This window comes from Mustela lutreola, chromosome 2 (assembly GCF_030435805.1).
Source record: "Mustela lutreola isolate mMusLut2 chromosome 2, mMusLut2.pri, whole genome shotgun sequence".
In the NCBI taxonomy this organism is placed as follows: domain Eukaryota; kingdom Metazoa; phylum Chordata; class Mammalia; order Carnivora; family Mustelidae; genus Mustela; species Mustela lutreola.
The window spans coordinates 14037133-14055387 of NC_081291.1; the positions used below are offsets into that span (position 1 = coordinate 14037133).

At 51.2% G+C, this 18255-nt stretch overlaps 1 protein-coding gene and 1 non-coding gene across 2 annotated transcripts; both read left to right on the plus strand.

Annotated features, from left to right (window-relative positions):
• Positions 1–6970: 6970 nt before the first annotated feature.
• On the plus strand, positions 6971–10413 carry RPL18A (ribosomal protein L18a). The gene is made up of 5 exons (XM_059160480.1): positions 6971–7096; positions 8397–8576; positions 9170–9299; positions 9937–10046; positions 10265–10413. Exons 1-5 carry the CDS (start codon positions 7079–7081, stop codon positions 10355–10357), a joined length of 531 nt encoding a protein of 176 aa, XP_059016463.1. The 5' UTR covers positions 6971–7078; the 3' UTR covers positions 10358–10413.
• Positions 9663–9795, plus strand: LOC131826253 (small nucleolar RNA SNORA68). The gene has a single exon (XR_009351503.1). It is a non-coding gene; the product is annotated as a small nucleolar RNA SNORA68 (small nucleolar RNA).
• Positions 10414–18255: the final 7842 nt, after the last annotated feature.

The window sequence follows — 18255 nt, forward strand, 5'->3', positions numbered from 1 at the left end:
TGTCTGCCTCTCTGCCTACTTGTAATCTCTCTCTTTAAAATATATATATATATATATTTTTATTTCTTTATTTGACAGAGAGAGAGAGAGAGAGTACAAGTATGCAGATCAGTAGGCAGAAGGAGAGAGAGAAGAAAGCTCCCCACTGAGCAGGGAGCCCAATGCGGGGCTTGATCCCAGGACCCTGGGACCATGACCTGAGCCAAAGGCAGACACTTAATTGACTGAGCCACCCAGGTGCCCTATACTATATATTCTCTTATATAATAGCAAACAGTTGGAAAGTGAAATTGTTTTAAAAAAATCCTATTTGCAACAGCACCAAAAAAATTAAATATATAGGAGTAAATCTATCAAAAGAAGTATAAGATATCTGCACTAAAAACTACAGATACTACCAAGCAAAATGCATGAAGACCTAAATAAATTGAAAAATGTTCATATGATTCATATGAAAAATGTTCATAGATTGACTGATTCAGTGTTGTTAAGATGTCAATTCTCCCCAAACGGATTTCTGATTCAGCAGGAAATTTTTTTTTCCAGAAATTAGCTCTGACTTTAAAATTTATATAGAATTACAAAGGACCTAAAATAACAAAACTCATTTTTTAAAAGATTTTATTTATTTATTTGTCAGAGAGAGAGAGTGCACAAGCAGGGGGAGCAGCGGGCAGAGGGGAAAAAAAAAGGAAGAAATCTTAGCAAACTTGGGGCAGATAATGTTTTCTTACCTGGAAAAAAATGATAAATTTGGCTTAATCAAAATAAAAAAGTTCTGCTCTTCTAAGATATCACTGAGAAAACAGAAAGGCAAAACACAGATCAGGAGAAAATACTAAAAATGCATGTTAAATAAACAAAAACCTGTATCCAGAATCTATAAATAACCTTTACAATTCAACAATACAAGACAACTCAATTAGAATATGGACAACAGGGGCATCTGGGTGGCACAGTCAATTAAGCATCCAACTCTTGGTTTAGGTTCAGGTCCTGATTTCAGGGTCATGGGATGGAGCCCATGTGGGGTTGGTGCTGGTATAGGGCCTGCTTGAGATTTTCTCTCTGTTTCCCTCTGTCCTTACCCCCTGCACTCTCCCTCTCTCTCTAAAATAAATAAATCCTTAAAAAAAAATAATACGTGCAACAGATATGAGTAGACATTTCACTGAAGAGGATATATGAATGGCCAAGAAGCACACATAAGATGCACAAAATCATTAGCCAGAGGTAAACGCAGATATAAACCAATGTGAGACAGCCCTTTACACCCAGTAGGATGAACAAAACTAAAAAGACAGGCAATGGGGCACCCGGGTGGCTCAGTCGGTTAAGCGTCTGCCTTTGGCTCAGGTCATGCTTCCAGGGTCTTGGGATAGGGCCCCACATTGGGCTCCTTGCTCAGCAGGGAACCTGCTTCTCCCTCTCCTTCTGCTCCCCCTGCTTGTGTTCTCTTTCTCTCTCTCTGTCAAATAAATAAATAAAATCTTAAAAAAAAAAAAAAAAGACAATAGCAAGTGCTCCTGATGTGCTGCTCGTGGAAATGCAAAATAGCGCAGCCATTGTGGCGAACAGTCTAGCCGTTTCTTACAGTAGGACCCAGCTCTTTTCCTCCTACGCATTTAGAGAGGTTAAATCCTGTGTCTATACAAGGGCTTGTGCATGCAGGCTCATGAGCAGCTTTATTTGTAATAGTTCTAAATAGAAAACAATTCAGATGTTCTCCCAGCTCAACAGAGGAACCCCCTCTGGTCCGGCCACACACACAGTGGAACTCAACTTGGTTAAAAAAAAAGGGGGGGGGGGCCGCCTGGTGCCTCAGTCTGTTAAACGTCCAACTTTTGGCTCTGGCTCAGGTCATGATTTCAGGGTCCTGAGATCGAGCTTGGCATTAGACTGGTGCTTAGCGTGGAGTTAGCTCGAGTCTTCTCTCTCCTTCTTCCTCTGCCCATCCCCCACTCACACAAGTGTGCGCTGTCTCTCTAAAAGAAAAAAAATGTGGTAATGAACTACTAATACGTGCAACAACTTGGAACAATTTCAGAATCATCGTGCTGAGGGAAAGAAGCCAAGCACAAAGCTTACGTACATATAACATTCTGGAACAAGCGAACTATTCTTGGTGACAGAGCAGATCAGGTTGCCTGGCAGTGGAAAGGGCAGAGAAGAGGGTGCCGGGAAGGGGTGCAGAACGCTGGTGGGGGTGATGATGTATGTTCATCATCTTTACTGTGGTCATGACCATGGTGGACATGGTCACGGTCATAGATTTACACACTTGTCAAAACTGCACAAAGCATGTGCTTAACACGGGCTATTTAGTCTAATTACATTTAACAAAGGTGAAAGGCGGGTTGTGGGGAGGTGCCTGGGTGGCTCTGTCGGTTAAGCATCTGCCTTCAGCTCAGGTCATGATCCCAGGGTCCTGGGATCAAGCCCCACGTCGAGCTCCCTGCTCAGATGGGAGTGTATGTCTTCCTTTCCTCTCTGCTCTATGCTCTCTCTTGCTATCTCTGTCCCTCTCTCAAATAAATAAATAAATAAAATCCTTAATAATAAAAATTTAAAAACTTTAAAAAGTTGAGAAGGTTGGGGGCGGGGAGGAATAACAAGGGGTTTGATTCCCACCTGCTTGACTGACCAGATGAACCGTGTGAGAGTTCACTGTAATCTCAGGACTCTGCACTGATTCTCACTGTGGCCGCCAGGGGTGGAAACAGCCCAGCCCTGCAGAGGGATTCAGGAGGAAGATGAAGAAAATGCCATGGGACCCAGCAAGGCTCCTTCCAACCTCCCAGGAATGATACCTACTAGAGAGGGCTATGGATTCATCGTGGCACTCTTTGTAACAGCAAACAGCTGCAAACGACCCGAATGCCCAGCCATGCAGGAATTTGCTGTATAAACTCTGGCCATTCTCAGCACTGAATACTACGCGGCTGTGCAAAAAGACTGAGGCGACACAGGGCTGACAATATGGGAAGACCTCCAGGCTTGGCGAAGGAAAGAGCAAGGTGTGCACCTGCCCGGGGAAGGAAGCTTTGCTTCTTGTCGGAAGAGCCGATGAGGATGCGGAGACCCTCCGCAGGGAAACACCAACATAATTGTATCACCTGTTCCTGTGGTAACCACTGTGGAGCCATGGTAGGCAGAAGAGGGAGATAGTTGCCTTTTACCTTTTCATGCCTGCTGAACTCTGTGTTTGTTAATACCATCAAAAGGTAAGTGTTTAATCAAAAAAGGGAACATATGTAAGCACATGGGATGAGAGAGGAAATAGGAATAGGAGAGCTGCTGTTCAGAAGTTGACCGTGAACCAAAGCAATCAGATTGATCATGAGAAGAGCAAACACATCGAGTACTCACCAGTGCATTAGGGCTTTGCATGCAGAGCAACCTTTTAATCCCTGTACCCACCCCAGAGGTGTGCACTGTGCCCTCCCCCTTCAGGAAAGGGAGGGCGGGGGTGGGGGACAGGCTCAGGAACTAAGAGCCTCCAGCTTGGCTTGCTTCCCTTACTCACAGTGCCATAGGATCCTCCTCCAATTAGGCTGAGAAAAGGGATATGGGGTCTGTCCGCTGGCTGGGCATGGGAGGCAATAATTGTATGGAGCCCACGGCAACCCCTTCCGGTTTATTTTTCTCACATTCTGTTGTGATGCCTATTACTCTTATTTTTCTTGTTTTTGTCCATTTTCTCCCAATAGCATGTCAGCTCTTGCAGGACTGGAGTTTTCTGTTGTCCTGATCACTGCTGGGTCCCCAGTGCCTGGCACATAGAAGTAGTCGAAAGAATGAATGAATGAATGATTAGAATGAATGAATGATCAAATTAGGAGGAAGAGCCTTAGGTGATTTGGGAGCAGGAATAGTTAGAGGCCGGAGAGGAGGGGCTGGGGTGGGGGAGGAGCTTTGGCATCTGGAGTCCAGGCGTGAGTGCCTTGGGGGCATTTGCAGGAGGAAGGGACAGGAGCAGAATCTTGGGCCAGCACGTGGAGCCCTGGAAAGATGGAGGGGCTGGTAGCCCAGATGGGGAAGTTCAGGTGGTGACGGATGGTGGTGGTGATCCAACCTGGGTTGGATCTCAGGTGGTGATGGGCAGGGTAGTGATCCAACCTGGGTTGAGGCCCGGTGTGGCCCAGGAGCCTGGATAAGAAGGGCACCTTCAAGGTCCAATGGAATAAGAAAGACTGGGAAGACTGGGGAGCCCAGGGGCGCCCTTGTCAACCAGGAATTCAGCTGGGCCTGATTGAAAGGCAGTGAGTGACAGAGGCAAAGGGACACTAGCCCGGAACAGCTGACTGGGCTGGGCTCCCAGCTAGGCCCAATGCTAGGTGAGGGGGCAGACCAGAGCAGAGCATCTGGGAGGGAGGGGAAATAGGGAGGGTCAGGGGAGTGGTGGGCATGGCGGGGTGGGGTGGGCAGGGCCACACTCATCCAGCAGAGCCAAGAAGGGAAAAAATGCTTCTTAACAAACTTTAGACCACACACACCCCCTCCTCCCCAGGGTTCCTCCTTCCGCTCCAGCTGCGGGAGTCACCCTGACCCAGGCCTTGAAGATAGAAGCGCCTGGCTCCAAGGCTGGGGCTGAGCCTGGAGCCCTTCCCTCCTCCCCACACCTCTGCTCTCCCTTCTCCTCAACTGCATTCCCTGCTCCCCCTCCTCTGGCCCCCACTCCAGCCCTCCCACCCCTTGATTTGTGCGGCCCGCCTGCTGTCGTTTTCCAGTACCTTTTTCTATTCTCCCACTCTCTGCCTGCAGCCTGGGGAAACTGAGGCCCTGCGCTGGCAGTTCAAGCAGGCTGGAGTGGCACAACTCCAGGGCTAGGGCCCCTGCCTCCCCAGTCCGAACATTATACGCCATTTAAATCTCATAACCCCAAGAGCGATTATTAGCCTCATCCCCCAAGGATGGGGAAACTGAGGCCCGAAGAGACAATATGCCCGGGAACCATCTGTGGGGTTCTGACCTTAGTCCTGCCGCACACACCAGCGTCCAGGCTCTTGGCCTCAGCGGCACAGCCAAGGCAAGAGCTCTGCTGCCACCTGGTGGACACTCGCGGCTCCGTCAGGATGGAGTCGCCTGTTGCCTTTTGTCCTGAGCAGGATAGAAGTAGGAGGCAGTAGGAGGAGGGGGGGGGCTGACTACACTCCACCCCTCATCCTCCTCTCCCACCAATTTTCTGGTTTTTCAAGACCTAAATGTCCACCAAGAAGACACCACCTAGCTCATCTCCTGCCCATGTTTGACTTGCGACTACTTTAAGTACAAAAAGACCCTAGATGTTAATTCTAACACTCAGGAAGAATGAAAGACAACAGACAAAGATATATCTATAATTATAAAAGGCAGCACGAATGCATTTTTTGGTCTCTTAACTGATTTTATTTTATTTTTATATTTTTTTAGATTTTATTTATTTATTTGTCAGAGACACAGAGAGAGCACAGGCAGGCAGAGTGACCAGAAGGGGCAGAGGGAGGAGCAGGCTCCCCACCGAGCAAGGAGCCCTATGTGGGACTTGATCCAGGATGCTAGGATCATATCATGACCTGAGCCGAAGGCAGCCGCTTAACCGACTGAGCCACTCAGGCATCCCTCTTAACTGATTTTAAAAAGAAATTGTATGAAAATATATATTAATTATGTCATTGGGCCTATAACATGTAGAAATGTATTTGACTTGACAATAGTACAAAGGAGGTGAGCAAAGTATACGAACAAGGAAATGACACCATGTAGTGACGCTAATTCACAAAAACACGTGAAGAGAACCAGAAAAGCAAATGGAGAAAATTAATATGACAAACTCTATAAATATATAATTGCCCTCTTCTATTTTCTCACATTCTTTAACAGCCATAGAATTTTTTTAAAAAGATTTTATTTGTTTATTTGACGGAGAGATCACAAGTAGGCAGAGAGGCAGGGAGACAGAGAAGCAGGCTCCCTGCTGAGTAGAGAGCCCGATGCAGGGTTCAATCCCAGGACTCTGAGATCAAGATCTGAGCCAAAGGCAGAGGCTTAACCCACTAAGCCACCCAGGCACCCCAAACCATAGAATTTTAAGTGACAATTGCAACAATGTATTTAGGTTTGTATCATACGTAGATATAATACGTTTAACAATAGTAACAAAATAATAACAATAATGAGACAAAAGTGGGGGGTAGAGGAAATTAATCATATAGTAGTAACATTTCCAAATCTTATTAAAATTAAGGCAGCAGGGGCCCGTGGGTGGCTCAGTGGGTTACGCCTCTGCCTTCAGCTCAAGTCATGATCTCAGGGTCCTAGGATGGAGCCCCGTGTCCCGCTCTCTGCTCAGCGGGGAGCCTGCTTCCCCCTCTCTCTCTCTGCCCGCCTCTCTACTTAAAATCTATCTCTCTCTGTCAAATAAATAAAATCTTTAAAAAAAAATTAAGGCAGCTAAAAGATTCTAAATTAAGATATATGTGTTAAGCCCTAGAACAACCACTAAGGAAATAACTTAAAAAATGTAGGGTCCCAGGGCCTGGCTGGGTCATGGGTGGAGCACGAGACTCCTGTTCTCAGGGTTGTGAATTCAAACCCTACCTTGGGTGCCAAGATTACTTAAAAAATTAAATATTAAAAGAAAAAATATTAAACATATATAAAAAATCATTAAAAGAATTAAAATATTACACTAGAATATAGTCACTTCATGGAATATAAAGCAATAAGGAAATATATTCTACACGCGAGCATTCCCTGCGTTCCCTGGAAGTGGAACGCTCAAACTACCACCCAGACCTTCCCGGGTGCCTACAACTCCCGGCGTGCTGCGCACGACGCTCCTTGATGGCCACGGTGGAAAGGGAGGGGGCTAGTGGCGCTCCCTCCTGCGTAGTTTCGCTGTGGAAGAAGGAAGGGCTGTGAAAGGTTGGTGGATCTGGAGCCAGTGAAAAAGCAGATCTTGTTGAGCGTCGGAACGAGAAGCCAATGGGAGCGCAGCTTGCAAGAGGCGGGACTTCCGTCAACGAAGTCTTGGTGAGCGGCTGCGCGAGGAAAGCCACTTCCTTTCTCGTGCGACGGCTAAAGGGGATAGAGCGCCATGAAGGCCTCGGGCACAGTAAGGCGAGCGCGGCGGGCCGGGGGGCCGGGGAATACAGTGCTGATCGAATCGGGGGCGCTGGCAGGTGGCGTGGGCCGTGTAGCGGGAGAGCGCTCTTGGCTGGGTCCGGTGCCACAGCGCGCCACCCCCAGGCCCAGCCAACATGGCGGCCATTGCGGGCGCCGCGTGGGGAGGCTGGTGCCATGGTGCCGACCCGCTGGGGAATCTCGGGGGCCGGAGAGATCGGCTCTCCTTTCCAGGGGAAGGGACAAATTGCGTGGCTTGGAAGTTCGAGCCACGGGACTTGGTCGATCTTCCAAGTCTCGGTTGCCCCATTTGCAAAGTGGTCACGGTGGGAGGAAACGTTAATATTTCTTGTTCCCTGACGGGGCAGTAAGAAGTAGAAAACTAAACCCGAGCTGACAAGGGGAGGTTTATCGTGGCAAGTGCTTAGTAAAATCACAGGGCGCTGTGGCTCAGAGATGGAAGAGCGAGCCCTCGGGAGAAACAGGGTGCGTCCTGTACGGCTCCCCAGCCTCAGTTTCCACGCTGGGGAGGAGGCCAGCTGCATCGGTCCTTCCCTGAGCAGGTGGTCCGCGGGGCTGATTAGTCACATTTACACATGGAAGTAGGAGACAAGTTGGCGATATTTGGGGCCATTCTTCTTGTATTAATAAAATGATTGACGAGTCATTTACGAAGGTGGGTTCGTTGTAATATATCACAGTGTTTGGCCTTAGCCTACATCTTTGTCTTTGCATTTTTGTAAACGGGGAGATCCCTGGGAAGTCCAGACCCCTTTGGACTGCTGCTGGGAATACTGAAGCAGCTGCAGGTCCCATGGCAGCAGGCCTGGAAAGGGAACTGGATGCTTGTCCTGGTTCTGCCTGGAGTGGGCTGTGAGATCCCAGGCTGGCCACTGTCTTTGGGCTCCAGAGTGAAAGAGCATTTTGGGAAGATGTGAGCTGCAAAGATGCTGTGAAGGAAGGAGCCTGCAGGTTCAGGCTTCAGCTGCTTTCACAGGAATATAAACGGGAAGGACAGCCAGATTGACAGCCCTGCCCAGCTTTCCTGAGCCAAGTAAAGGCTACACAGGCATCTTAACCCTCCCCGCCCTCGATCCCTGTTTTGGGAAGGCTGGGACAGTTGGCATGACCCAGTCACCGGGATTCCATATGGATGCCCTGTGATGGGACAGTCTGTTCTCACTCTCCTGATTTCAGTTCTCATCAGGCTTGGGAAAGGAAGCAAGGTGAATCTCACAGTTGGCCTCAGGGCTCTGGGTCAGGCCCCACCTCAACTCCTGTTTGTGTTTCAGCTGCGAGAGTACAAGGTGGTGGGGCGCTGCCTGCCAACCCCCAAATGTCGCACTCCGCCGCTGTATCGCATGCGAATCTTTGCACCTAATCACGTCGTCGCCAAGTCCCGCTTTTGGTACTTTGTGTCTCAGCTGAAAAAGATGAAGAAGTCCTCAGGGGAAATCGTCTACTGTGGACAGGTACGGGGTGTCTGAGAGCAGGGTGGGGTCTGGAGTGGATTGACACCTTCCCGTGGGGGTTCCTCAACCCACAGAATTCCCAGACTTCATAAATCTTGGCTTGTTCGCATGTGGTAATTAAGCCCTAGTTTGGGATGGGATGGGATGGATAAACTCCATACCCTTTTCCTGATGAGAGAGCCCAAGGCCCGGGAAGTATGTGGCTGGTATGCTCGGACACCTCGGCTGAGGCCAGCGCTTTGGCTGAGTCTCCTATAGAAAGTAGGCAGAGGTGCTGTCACCTGAGCACATTTGCTGTGATGGGCGCTGGACTCTGCATCAGACACCTGCAGGGTGGTAGCTGCTTTCAGGCACAGGTAGTCTTGGGAGAGTAGTGTTGGGAGGAGTCGAGCTGGTGGTCCACATGGGGGAGGTGTGCCGGCCTGGCTGGCCATGTCCGCTCCACTGTTGCCATGGGGATTTGTCTAGGACAGCAGGTTGCTTTCCTGTGCTCTGAGATTCAAGGACTGGGAAACAGATGCAAGAGAGGCCTGGGGAAGAGGATTAGCAAGGCTGCTGGCCTTCTTGTCTCAGCCAGTGTTTCTGGCACTTAGGTGTTCGAGAAATCCCCCTTGCGAGTGAAGAACTTCGGCATCTGGCTGCGCTATGACTCGAGAAGCGGCACCCACAACATGTACCGGGAGTACCGGGACCTGACCACCGCGGGCGCCGTCACCCAGTGCTGTGAGCTGCCGGGGCCGCACCCAGTCCTCCCATAGGGCTCCTGTTGCAGGGATCTGCAGCTCAGTCAGCCTGCACCCTGCTTCCCGCCCACTCCTTGCCAGACTGAGGCAGGAGTGCCAGAGTGCCAGAGGCTTCTTGGATTAGGGGATCAGGCAGTCCAGGGGTGGTGGTTGGGGAGGAGTGGAGAGGATGCTCCGGGCGCCTCTTCTGGAACCTGCCAGCAGGTGGAGCTTCAGGGTCCTTCACTTCTGCAGACAAAATTCCCACCCAGAGTCTAGCCCCTAGCCCTGGCCTTGTCTGTTGGGATCTGGCGCTGGTGGCCCCAGGTGCTCCTAGGGCGGGTTACCTGCCAGAGACCAAACCCAAGCACCTCAACCCAAGAACTGCTGTTTCTCATAGCAGCGGTTTAAACAGAGGTGCTAACAGCAAGTGGATCTCGTCGCCTTTGGGGGGCTGTGGCCATGCCTCTCAAAGTGAATTTGGAGGTTCTACACCCCTGATACGCTAGTGCCTGCTGGGCCAGAGGCTCCAGCCACCCAGTCCCCAAGTTGGGGTCCCTCTAGGCCAGCACTTGATGGGAGGTTTGACGAATGCCCAGACCCTGGGGTGCACATTCGCCCTTCCTCCTTCCCTGCAGACCGAGACATGGGCGCCCGACACCGTGCCCGAGCGCACTCGATCCAGATCATGAAGGTGGAGGAGATTGCAGCCAGCAAGTGCCGCCGGCCAGCAGTCAAGCAGTTCCACGTGAGTGCCCAGGCCCCTACTGGGCAGGCTCGGGAGAGGGGGGCTTCCCTGGACCGTGGAACTGTCCCAGCTACTCCCCCGTCCCCCAGCCTCGGGAGCTGCAGGGAGGCACTGGGTTTGACGCAGGAGCCCAGTGGGGGGTTGGCACACCTCAGTGGCCCCTGAAGACCAGGTTGAGAGGCTTCCACCCCCCACTCACCCATCTCTCCTTATCACAGGACTCCAAGATCAAGTTCCCACTGCCCCACCGGGTCCTGCGTCGCCAGCACAAGCCACGCTTCACCACCAAGAGGCCCAACACCTTCTTTTAGGTGCAAAGCCTCTGTGTGTCTCCAGTTCTGCCCGAATAAACTTCTTGGGAAAACCAGGGTGCTCAGACACTTATTTTCTTTGTACGCCCTACAGAACTCAAGAGGGCACAGCCAGGCTATGAGTTCTCTGCTTAGGGAGGGGTCCTCCTCTCTGGAAGTGGGGCCCAGGCACCTGATTTCTCCAGAAAGGGAGTCCCAGGAGTGCCAAAAGCTACACCTCCAAGCGCTGTCCAGCCCACTTGGCTCCCTAGGGTTTCATCCAGCAAGGGGCTCTCAGCAGGGTCCTGGAGCCGGAAGGCCCAGTTTGTGGCCCCAGCAGGTAGCCTTCTGCTGTGAGCTTTGGGGGGTGCTTTGCAGGCCCCAAGGTTTGTCCCCTAAACCTGTCCCACCTTATTAAAGGTCTCAGCTCATGTCTTTGGTGAGATGTGGCAGTCAGATGTCAGATGCCTGGAAGGAGCCAGGATGATGGGGTTGGTTCATCCCACCTGCGGGGTTTCCCTTCTCAAAGCCCTAGTCTTTAGTTCCAGGATCCTCCGAGCAGACACCAGGGGGCACTGGAGAGGGCCATGAGCTTGCTATGCTGTGGTGGTTTCTCTCTTCACTAGGTGCCGGCCCCTTGAAGGATACCCTGATCCTGCCCAAGAAGTTCAAGGTCTCACCATTGGTGTCAGTCTCCAGGAAACCGCTTGAGGCCCTGGGGAATTTCAGGCATGAAGCTAATCCCACCCTGGCTGAGCCCCTCAATCAGGAGGCTGAGGCATGGCTAGGAGGGCAGTTCTTGGGAAGTGTCTGTCCTTGGTGTGTGACCTTGGGCAGCCCTGGCCCACACTGAGCGAGTCCTCATCAGAAAGTTAGGGCACTCGGCAGGTTTACTCCGTGGACAGTACGTGGAGAGTCACAACTGTAGGCGCTGGGGGCAAAGGTCAGCCAAGATCTGCCTGCTGTTGCTGAGAGCCACGAAACTGGAAGAAGCCAGGGCACAAAAAGGCAGTGTGGGTGAGGGTCTGGGGAACAGTCAGGCCTGGAGTGTCCCAGGCAAGGGTACAGCCTCCCCCCCCCACTTGAGGTGGGATAGCTCGTTGGCATGATCAATCCTGGTGGTTTCCAGAAAACCGGCTCACTTCAGACCCCACCTGTGTTTGGAGAGGTGCCGGAGGCATGGGCACAGCCAGCCACTGGGGACAGAGTAGCAGGCTTCCCAGACCTTCACTGGCTGTTTCCTGCCCTGCTTTCAAACGCCTTTGCATGTACCCAGCCTTCTGCCTGGACGTCTAGGCATCATCACTGGTTTGGCCTCATCGAGGTTTGTAAGCCACACAGGTATTCCGGGGACAACAGGTGGATTTTTTATGTCTGGCCCCCCAGATGGAGTCTGAGGAGGGCGGAGACCACATGTATTCCTCCTTGGCCCCAGGATGGGTTTAATAAGTGTGGGACCCAGAAAAGTGTGAGGACAGCCAGTGACTGTCTCTCACCTGCACGTCACATGGAGAAAGGGTGGTAAACAGGGCCCCAAGTGGCTGGACCCAAGCTTTTAATTTCTGACCCTGCCAACCCCCCTGCCCCACCCTGTAGGTACACCAATTCACTCCCCCCATAGTATTTAATAATAAGGCCTGTTATTATTTAATAATAAGGCCTGTTTCTGCCAGCCTTGCCAGTACCATTGGTTAGTAAACCTTGATGGCCGGAAAAAGAATCACATTTTAGGGATTTCTATTTGTCTTTTCTTCTTAGGAAGTAGGCACTTCTCTCTAAAATGAATTTGTATGGCTTTGTCTACCCTCATGGGGCTGCTGGTCACTTTTTAAGTTATTGTTTGTAAAAGCTTTCATATATGGGGCAAAAACCTGAAAATATATTTCCCCTATATATGCTGCAAATTCTTCAAGGCACTTGATGTTTTTTAAGCTGTAATTTGGGGCCAGGCTAGAATTTTTTGAGTTTTTTGCCTTGTTCATGTCATTGACCTTTTGTGACTTAAGGCAGACACCTCTAGTTGTCCCCAAATACTTTGTCCTCAGTAATAGGATCTCCATATCTAGATGCCACCCACAAAGTAAAAAACATTTCCCAGCCATCTTTTCATTTAGGGGTACCTGTGTTACTAGCCACAGCTATGTGTGCCATTTCCAGGAAATACCCATCTGGCTGGAATATAGGCACAATGTCTGGTGCTCCGGCAGCCATCTTTGGCCAGTAAGAAGCCACACTGGAGCAATAAGGTTGAAGGACTTCGAGTATCAGCCTGTGTCTGTGATAAGAGGAGAGAGAGAAACAGCAGTACAGCTTAGGCTGTAATCTGGAGGTTTTCTGTCACTTGTGACTTGGCCCTAACGTGAGCCCTGATGGTTGTGCCTAGGGCAAATCACTACCCACTCAGCTTTAGCTTCTTACCCTGTAAGGTGTGGTTGGTTCTGGGTGTGGGAAGACTAAAGATGAGCTAGAGATAGGATACACCGCCAGGAAAGTGGAAGGCCTGGGCCCCACAAAGGCCCACTGTGCACCTCCATCCCACCTGGGGCTTCAAGGCTTCATCCATGTACAGCCTGGGAACAGGTGGTAGGGCTCTGCCCCAACCAGCTAGAGGATGGTATCAGTCCCTTACTGAGGGACCTTCGCATTGAAGAGGAGTGAGCCCCAGCTCCATGATACAAATGGTCATCCCCCGGCCCTGCCATCTACTCAAGGTCAGTAACTTTGCCCACAGACCCCTCCACTGTGTTACCACCTACCTGGGGATCTGCACTGCCCACCTACCCTCCCACACCCAAACCATGCACAGAGCGGTTGTCTGGGCGCTGGCTGGAGATAAGGCTGCTGAACAGAGCCCTCTCAAGAGATAGCTCAAGAGTGGGAACCAAGCAGAACAACAGCAAAACTGGAGACTGGCAGTAACGAGCTCTTCGGTGTGAGGCCCATGAGGCAGGGCTGGCCTCCAGGATTGTTGATGGCCCCTCTGCTTGGCTGGGGGCTCCCAGGCCCTGTCCCAGGTTTTGCCCAGGTGCCAGGTGCCACACCTGGCAGGACTGGGAGCCATGGGGGAGGGATCACAAGTTGCCCCTCCCTGCACTGCCCCCACTCCCGAGTCAGGACAATTGAACAAGGGCAAGCACCAAGATAAGACAAGCCGGGCAGGGGTCCCAGAAGACCTGAGCCAGTTCCTGAAACCAGGAGAGACTACCTAAGAATCGTGGACCCCTAGAACCACAGTTGGAATCCTCAGGGCTTAACAATGGTGGACTCTCTCAGGAAGCTACTGCACCATCAATAGAAATGGTTTGCTTTTACTGAGTGCAGGGGAGAAGTTCAAAGCCAGACACCCAGAAGGTCCTGATAGAGCCAGAGTAGCTCACAGCCTCTCACCCCTGACCCCTGCCATGTCTCCAGGGAGCCCTGGGGGTGCCCGGGCAGCAAGCAGGGGTGGGGACAGCAGACAACCAAGCAAACACACTGACATTCCTGCCCCTTGTGCTCAGACTGCAGCTGCGGGCCATGGGGTATCTCCCTGCCCCTCCCCCTTCACCAACGGGGTCTGCCTGCTCCTGTCCATGTGGGAACTACACAGTCAGGGAAGGTCCCACTGCATCTCCCCAGCTTGTGCCCTGTACCCCTCCAACCCTAAAGAAGATGGTCCCGCCCATTCTTCATGGTTCCAAACCCTGGGCCCCCTCTCATATCCTGGAATTCCAGATCACATTCCAAATCCACCCATTTCTTCTCACCCCACAGTCACTGCCATGGACATAGTGGACTTTTCAGAGTCTATAAGTCTCATTAGGTCCCTCTTGCTCCAAACTCTCCAGTACCCCCCAGTACCCTCAAAATAAAATCCACACCCTTGGCCAAGACTCAGGGTCCCTTGTGGCCTTCCCTGTCCTCACTCAACTCTGCTTACTCCATTTGTTTGTACCTCAGGGCCTTTGCACTGGCTGTTCCCCCTGCATCTCTCCAAGCTTGGCTCATCTCTGCCTGCAGGTCTGCACTCACCTCCTCGAAGAGTTCCCACCCCATTGGCCCCCAGGCCCACTCCATCTCTGACCTTGCTTCACTCAACCATCAGCTTCTGAAACCTATGTGCATTTATCTGCTGGCTTGGTCAGTGTCAAGTTCCTGTGAGCAATATGGTTCCACCTGGATCCTGCTGAGTCCCCAGCAGTGGGCACACAGGCATGCACACAGCAGGTGCTCAATGAATGCGCCTCAGCCCCAGTGCCTGTCTGTAGCCTCCCACTTCACAGTAGAGGAAGAGAAAGACTGGCCATGGATGGTAACCACTTCTAGAACCTCCCTGGGGAGGGAGGACCGGGTTTGTGTGTCCTATAACAACTTGCACATATTTAAATTCACTTGCATGGCTTTTGGGGAAGGGGATCCCCTCCAGGATTTTTCCTTTCCCATCAGATTGTCCAGAAGGGTGCAGTGCATCCGGGCTTGAAAGAATGAAGACGGGAAGGAAAAGGAACACAATGTCCTCCCCGCACCCTCTTTGCTGGGGTGGAGCAGTGCATGCCAACGGGCAACAGATCTATCAGAGTCTGGGAGCAGGAGGTGGCGGTGTGCAGGTCGGCCTGCACCCCGTTCGAAGAGGGAGAGCTCCAGGGGACAGGAAGGGTTGCATGGGAGATGCTGGACCAAACTGGAGTGGCGCGAGTTGGCTGGAGACCACCAGGAGGCGGCAGAGGCTTGGAGAGGACTCCGGGGTCCACACGAACCCAGCCCAGGTCCAGATCCCTCCTGCTAGTGGAGGAGGGAACCCAGTTTCCAGACACCAAGTCAGGACTCAAACCCAGAAGTCAGAGCCTCCAGAGGCCAAAGTCCCTCAAGACCACCAACGAAGGGCCCCAAGACAGCAGTGTCTGGGTCCTTTGATAGCACAACCCCAGGCAAGGGACTTGCCCTCCATAACCTTGGTCTCCTCTTGTGTGATGGGGGACATGTCAGACACTACCTCCCAAGGAGTCATGGGCCCCCCATTTATTCGGATTCGAGGCCACTGACAGTCCCTCCCCCATGACCTCTATTACATGTTCCATGAGTATTCCACGCAGGAAACAACAAATGAATGAAGACACCAATGAATGAATGAATGAATGAATGAATGAATGAATGAATGAATGAATGAATGAACGAGTGAAGACTTTACTCTGTGCCAGGTTCCTAATATGTAGGTTCAGTTTATTCCTTGGGGCAGGGACTACTTTATAGTCGGGGGCAGCTACGTACATAGCAGACAACATGGCGCTTGCCCTGCGACTAAACAGAGGACTTGCGCACCACCTGAAAGGTGATTGGCTATGCCCAGAACAGGTAGCCCGAGGAGAGGGGCTACAAATAGGGGTAAACAGCCGGGTAAGAGGAGAACAATAAAGATTCGCAAGCTTGTCACTCCGTGTCGTTCTTGCTGGCGAGAGCGACAAGTGGCGCCGAGACCCGGGAACCTCGGGACGCCTGGGTGGCTCAGTTGGTTAAGCAGCTGCCTTCGGCTCAGGTCATGATCCCAGCGTCCTGGGATCGAGTCCCACATCGGGCTCCTTGCTCAGCGGGGAGCCTGCTTCTCCCTCTGCCTCTGCCTGCCATTCTGTCTGCCTGTGCTTGCTCTCTCCCCCACTCTCTCTCTGATAAATAAATAAAATTAAAAAAAAAAAAAAACGGGAACCTCAAAATTCGGTAGGAGACAGGGGATTGACAACGAGAAGGTAAGTGTGCAGCCAGAGTCTGTCTTTTGACAGGGAAGTTCCATAAGGACGAGAGAAAAGCTTTCCAAAATGGGAAGCGAGGTATCTAGGATAAGGACGGAAGGACCTTTGGAAGAAAAATCTGGCCAGAGAAGTTTTAGGAAAGTTCACTGATTATAGTGACGATTGCAACGTGAAAGCTCACTGTTTTAGTGACGATAGCAGACTAGTCTTTTCTTTGCTTCTTGACAATTTAATTCTGATATACTGTGGGTTCGGATGGAGGTCTCGGGAGTGCGTGTGGAGGGGCCTCTGCAAGGCCTGGCGCCTTTGGACTGGAGTGGTCTGGCGCGAGCTTGCTTGTCTGGAGGGCAATATCTTGTGTGGCGGATGGCAGATCAGGATGGCTGTGCGGAGGCTGCTCGCAGTAATGCGGGAGCTGGGAATGGAGCTTGGAATTTAGAAATGCTGGCTGGTACAGGACAGTTTTCGGGAAATCAAAATCAGATCAATTTTCCACCTGCAGTGTATTTGCAAACTGCTACTGCTGCCGCTAGGGCGTGGAAAACCATACAAGGCACAGGTGATTTACAGGGTCAATCGTCAAAAGTTATCCAGCTGCTACTTACCCCGCATTCTTAACTACTAATTTATTATGTAACTCCTCTTAAAAGCACAACTTTTCCCAAATGTTTGAAAGTGCAAACTTGTTCTAAAAATAATCACATTTTTGCCTACTCCTGTTTGTATTCGCTCCCCTTTTACGTTTCTTGTCTTGTACATCTTCCAATGCCCTCATGGGGTGTTAACCCTAAAGGCCTGCTCCCCAATCATTTGTGGCAGATGGATGTGACACATGTTCCATCCTTTGGACTTCAGAGATACCTGCATCTGTCCATAGATACTTGCTCAGGAGTAGTAACGGCCACACCACTAAGAGGAGAAAATGTTAAAAATGTAATAACCCACTGTTTACGAAGCTTTGCATGCTGGGTTGTACCTAAAAGTTTAAAAACAGATAATGGGCCTGCTTATACGTCTAAAACATTCAAGAGCTTTTTAGCCTGCTATGGTATTCAACATGGCACAGGAATCCCTTATAATCCACAAGGGCAAGGAATAGTGGAGAGAGCCCACTTAACCTTCAAGACCACATTACAAAAAATAAAAAGAGAGGGAGTAGGGGAAGAATACACCACCCCCAGAGATCTCACCAATGTAGTAACATTTATTTTAAATTTTCTGACGCTAGATAAGGATGGCCTGTCCGCCACAGAAAGGCACTGGGGCCAGCATAAGCAGTCACAGATAATGGTTAAATGGAAAGACATCCTTACCGGGATATGGAAAGGCCCGGACCCGGTGCTCTGGTGGCACCGAGGATCTCTCTGTGTTTTTCCACAGGATGCTGCAACTCCAGTGTGGGTTCCTGAGAGGCTCACGAGGATGGTGGCAATGGAGCCTGTGGATGATGATGGTGATGATCCTGAGCCAGGACAGCACGATAGAGGAGAGCCAACGACAGATGTGGGCGCTGGTGAAGGCCTGGCCTGTCCCGATGCCACTGACAAATGAGTCGGAGATCCTCCCTCCTATCATCGCCACCAATGCTACTACCGGCGTGCCTTGGGTGACAGGTGCTGGTTGTCTGAATGTTGGAACAGCTCGACAGGGGACTCTGCTTTGATAACAATATCCCAAATTGTAAGCTTAAATGAGCAGCCTGGCTTCTGTGGGAGACTGGGTAAAATCTTTCCAAAGCTCATTGTCCTCCTTGAAGGAATGGGCAGGCATAGGGGTATTTTGTGCCTTTATGGTGGGAGCGTCTATATTTATGCTAAGATACCTCTGCCGTCTAGGCCGCCAACAACGACATCAATGAGAAATGATTGTACAAGCTATGATGGCCCTCGAGGCTGGTACCTCCCCCCAAATATGGCTCAGCATGCTGAACCGGTAGTCAAAGACGGGTAAGACTGGTCCCACATCCATAGCAACCTAAGACAGGGGCTCCTCGACCAGGGGGAGTACCCGATGACGGGTAAGCATGGAAGGTGAGGACCCGCAACCTAAGACAGGCACGGTCCCTGCCATATATATAAAAGTAAAGGGGGAGCTGTCGAGGGCAGCTACGTGCATAGCAGACAACATGGCGCTTGGGCCTCCGGCTAAACAGAGGACTTGCGCACCACCTGAAAGGTGATTGGCTATGCCCAGAAC

What these genes read in the sequence shown, in the direction of transcription:
- RPL18A (XM_059160480.1), top strand. An exon ending in AAATCGTCTACTGTGGACAG is followed by an intron (nt 8,577 to 9,169) that starts GTACGGGGTGTC and finishes TCTGGCACTTAG; the next exon opens with GTGTTCGAGAAATCCCCCTT. An exon ending in GGGCGCCGTCACCCAGTGCT is followed by an intron (nt 9,300 to 9,936) that starts GTGAGCTGCCGG and finishes CCTTCCCTGCAG; the next exon opens with ACCGAGACATGGGCGCCCGA.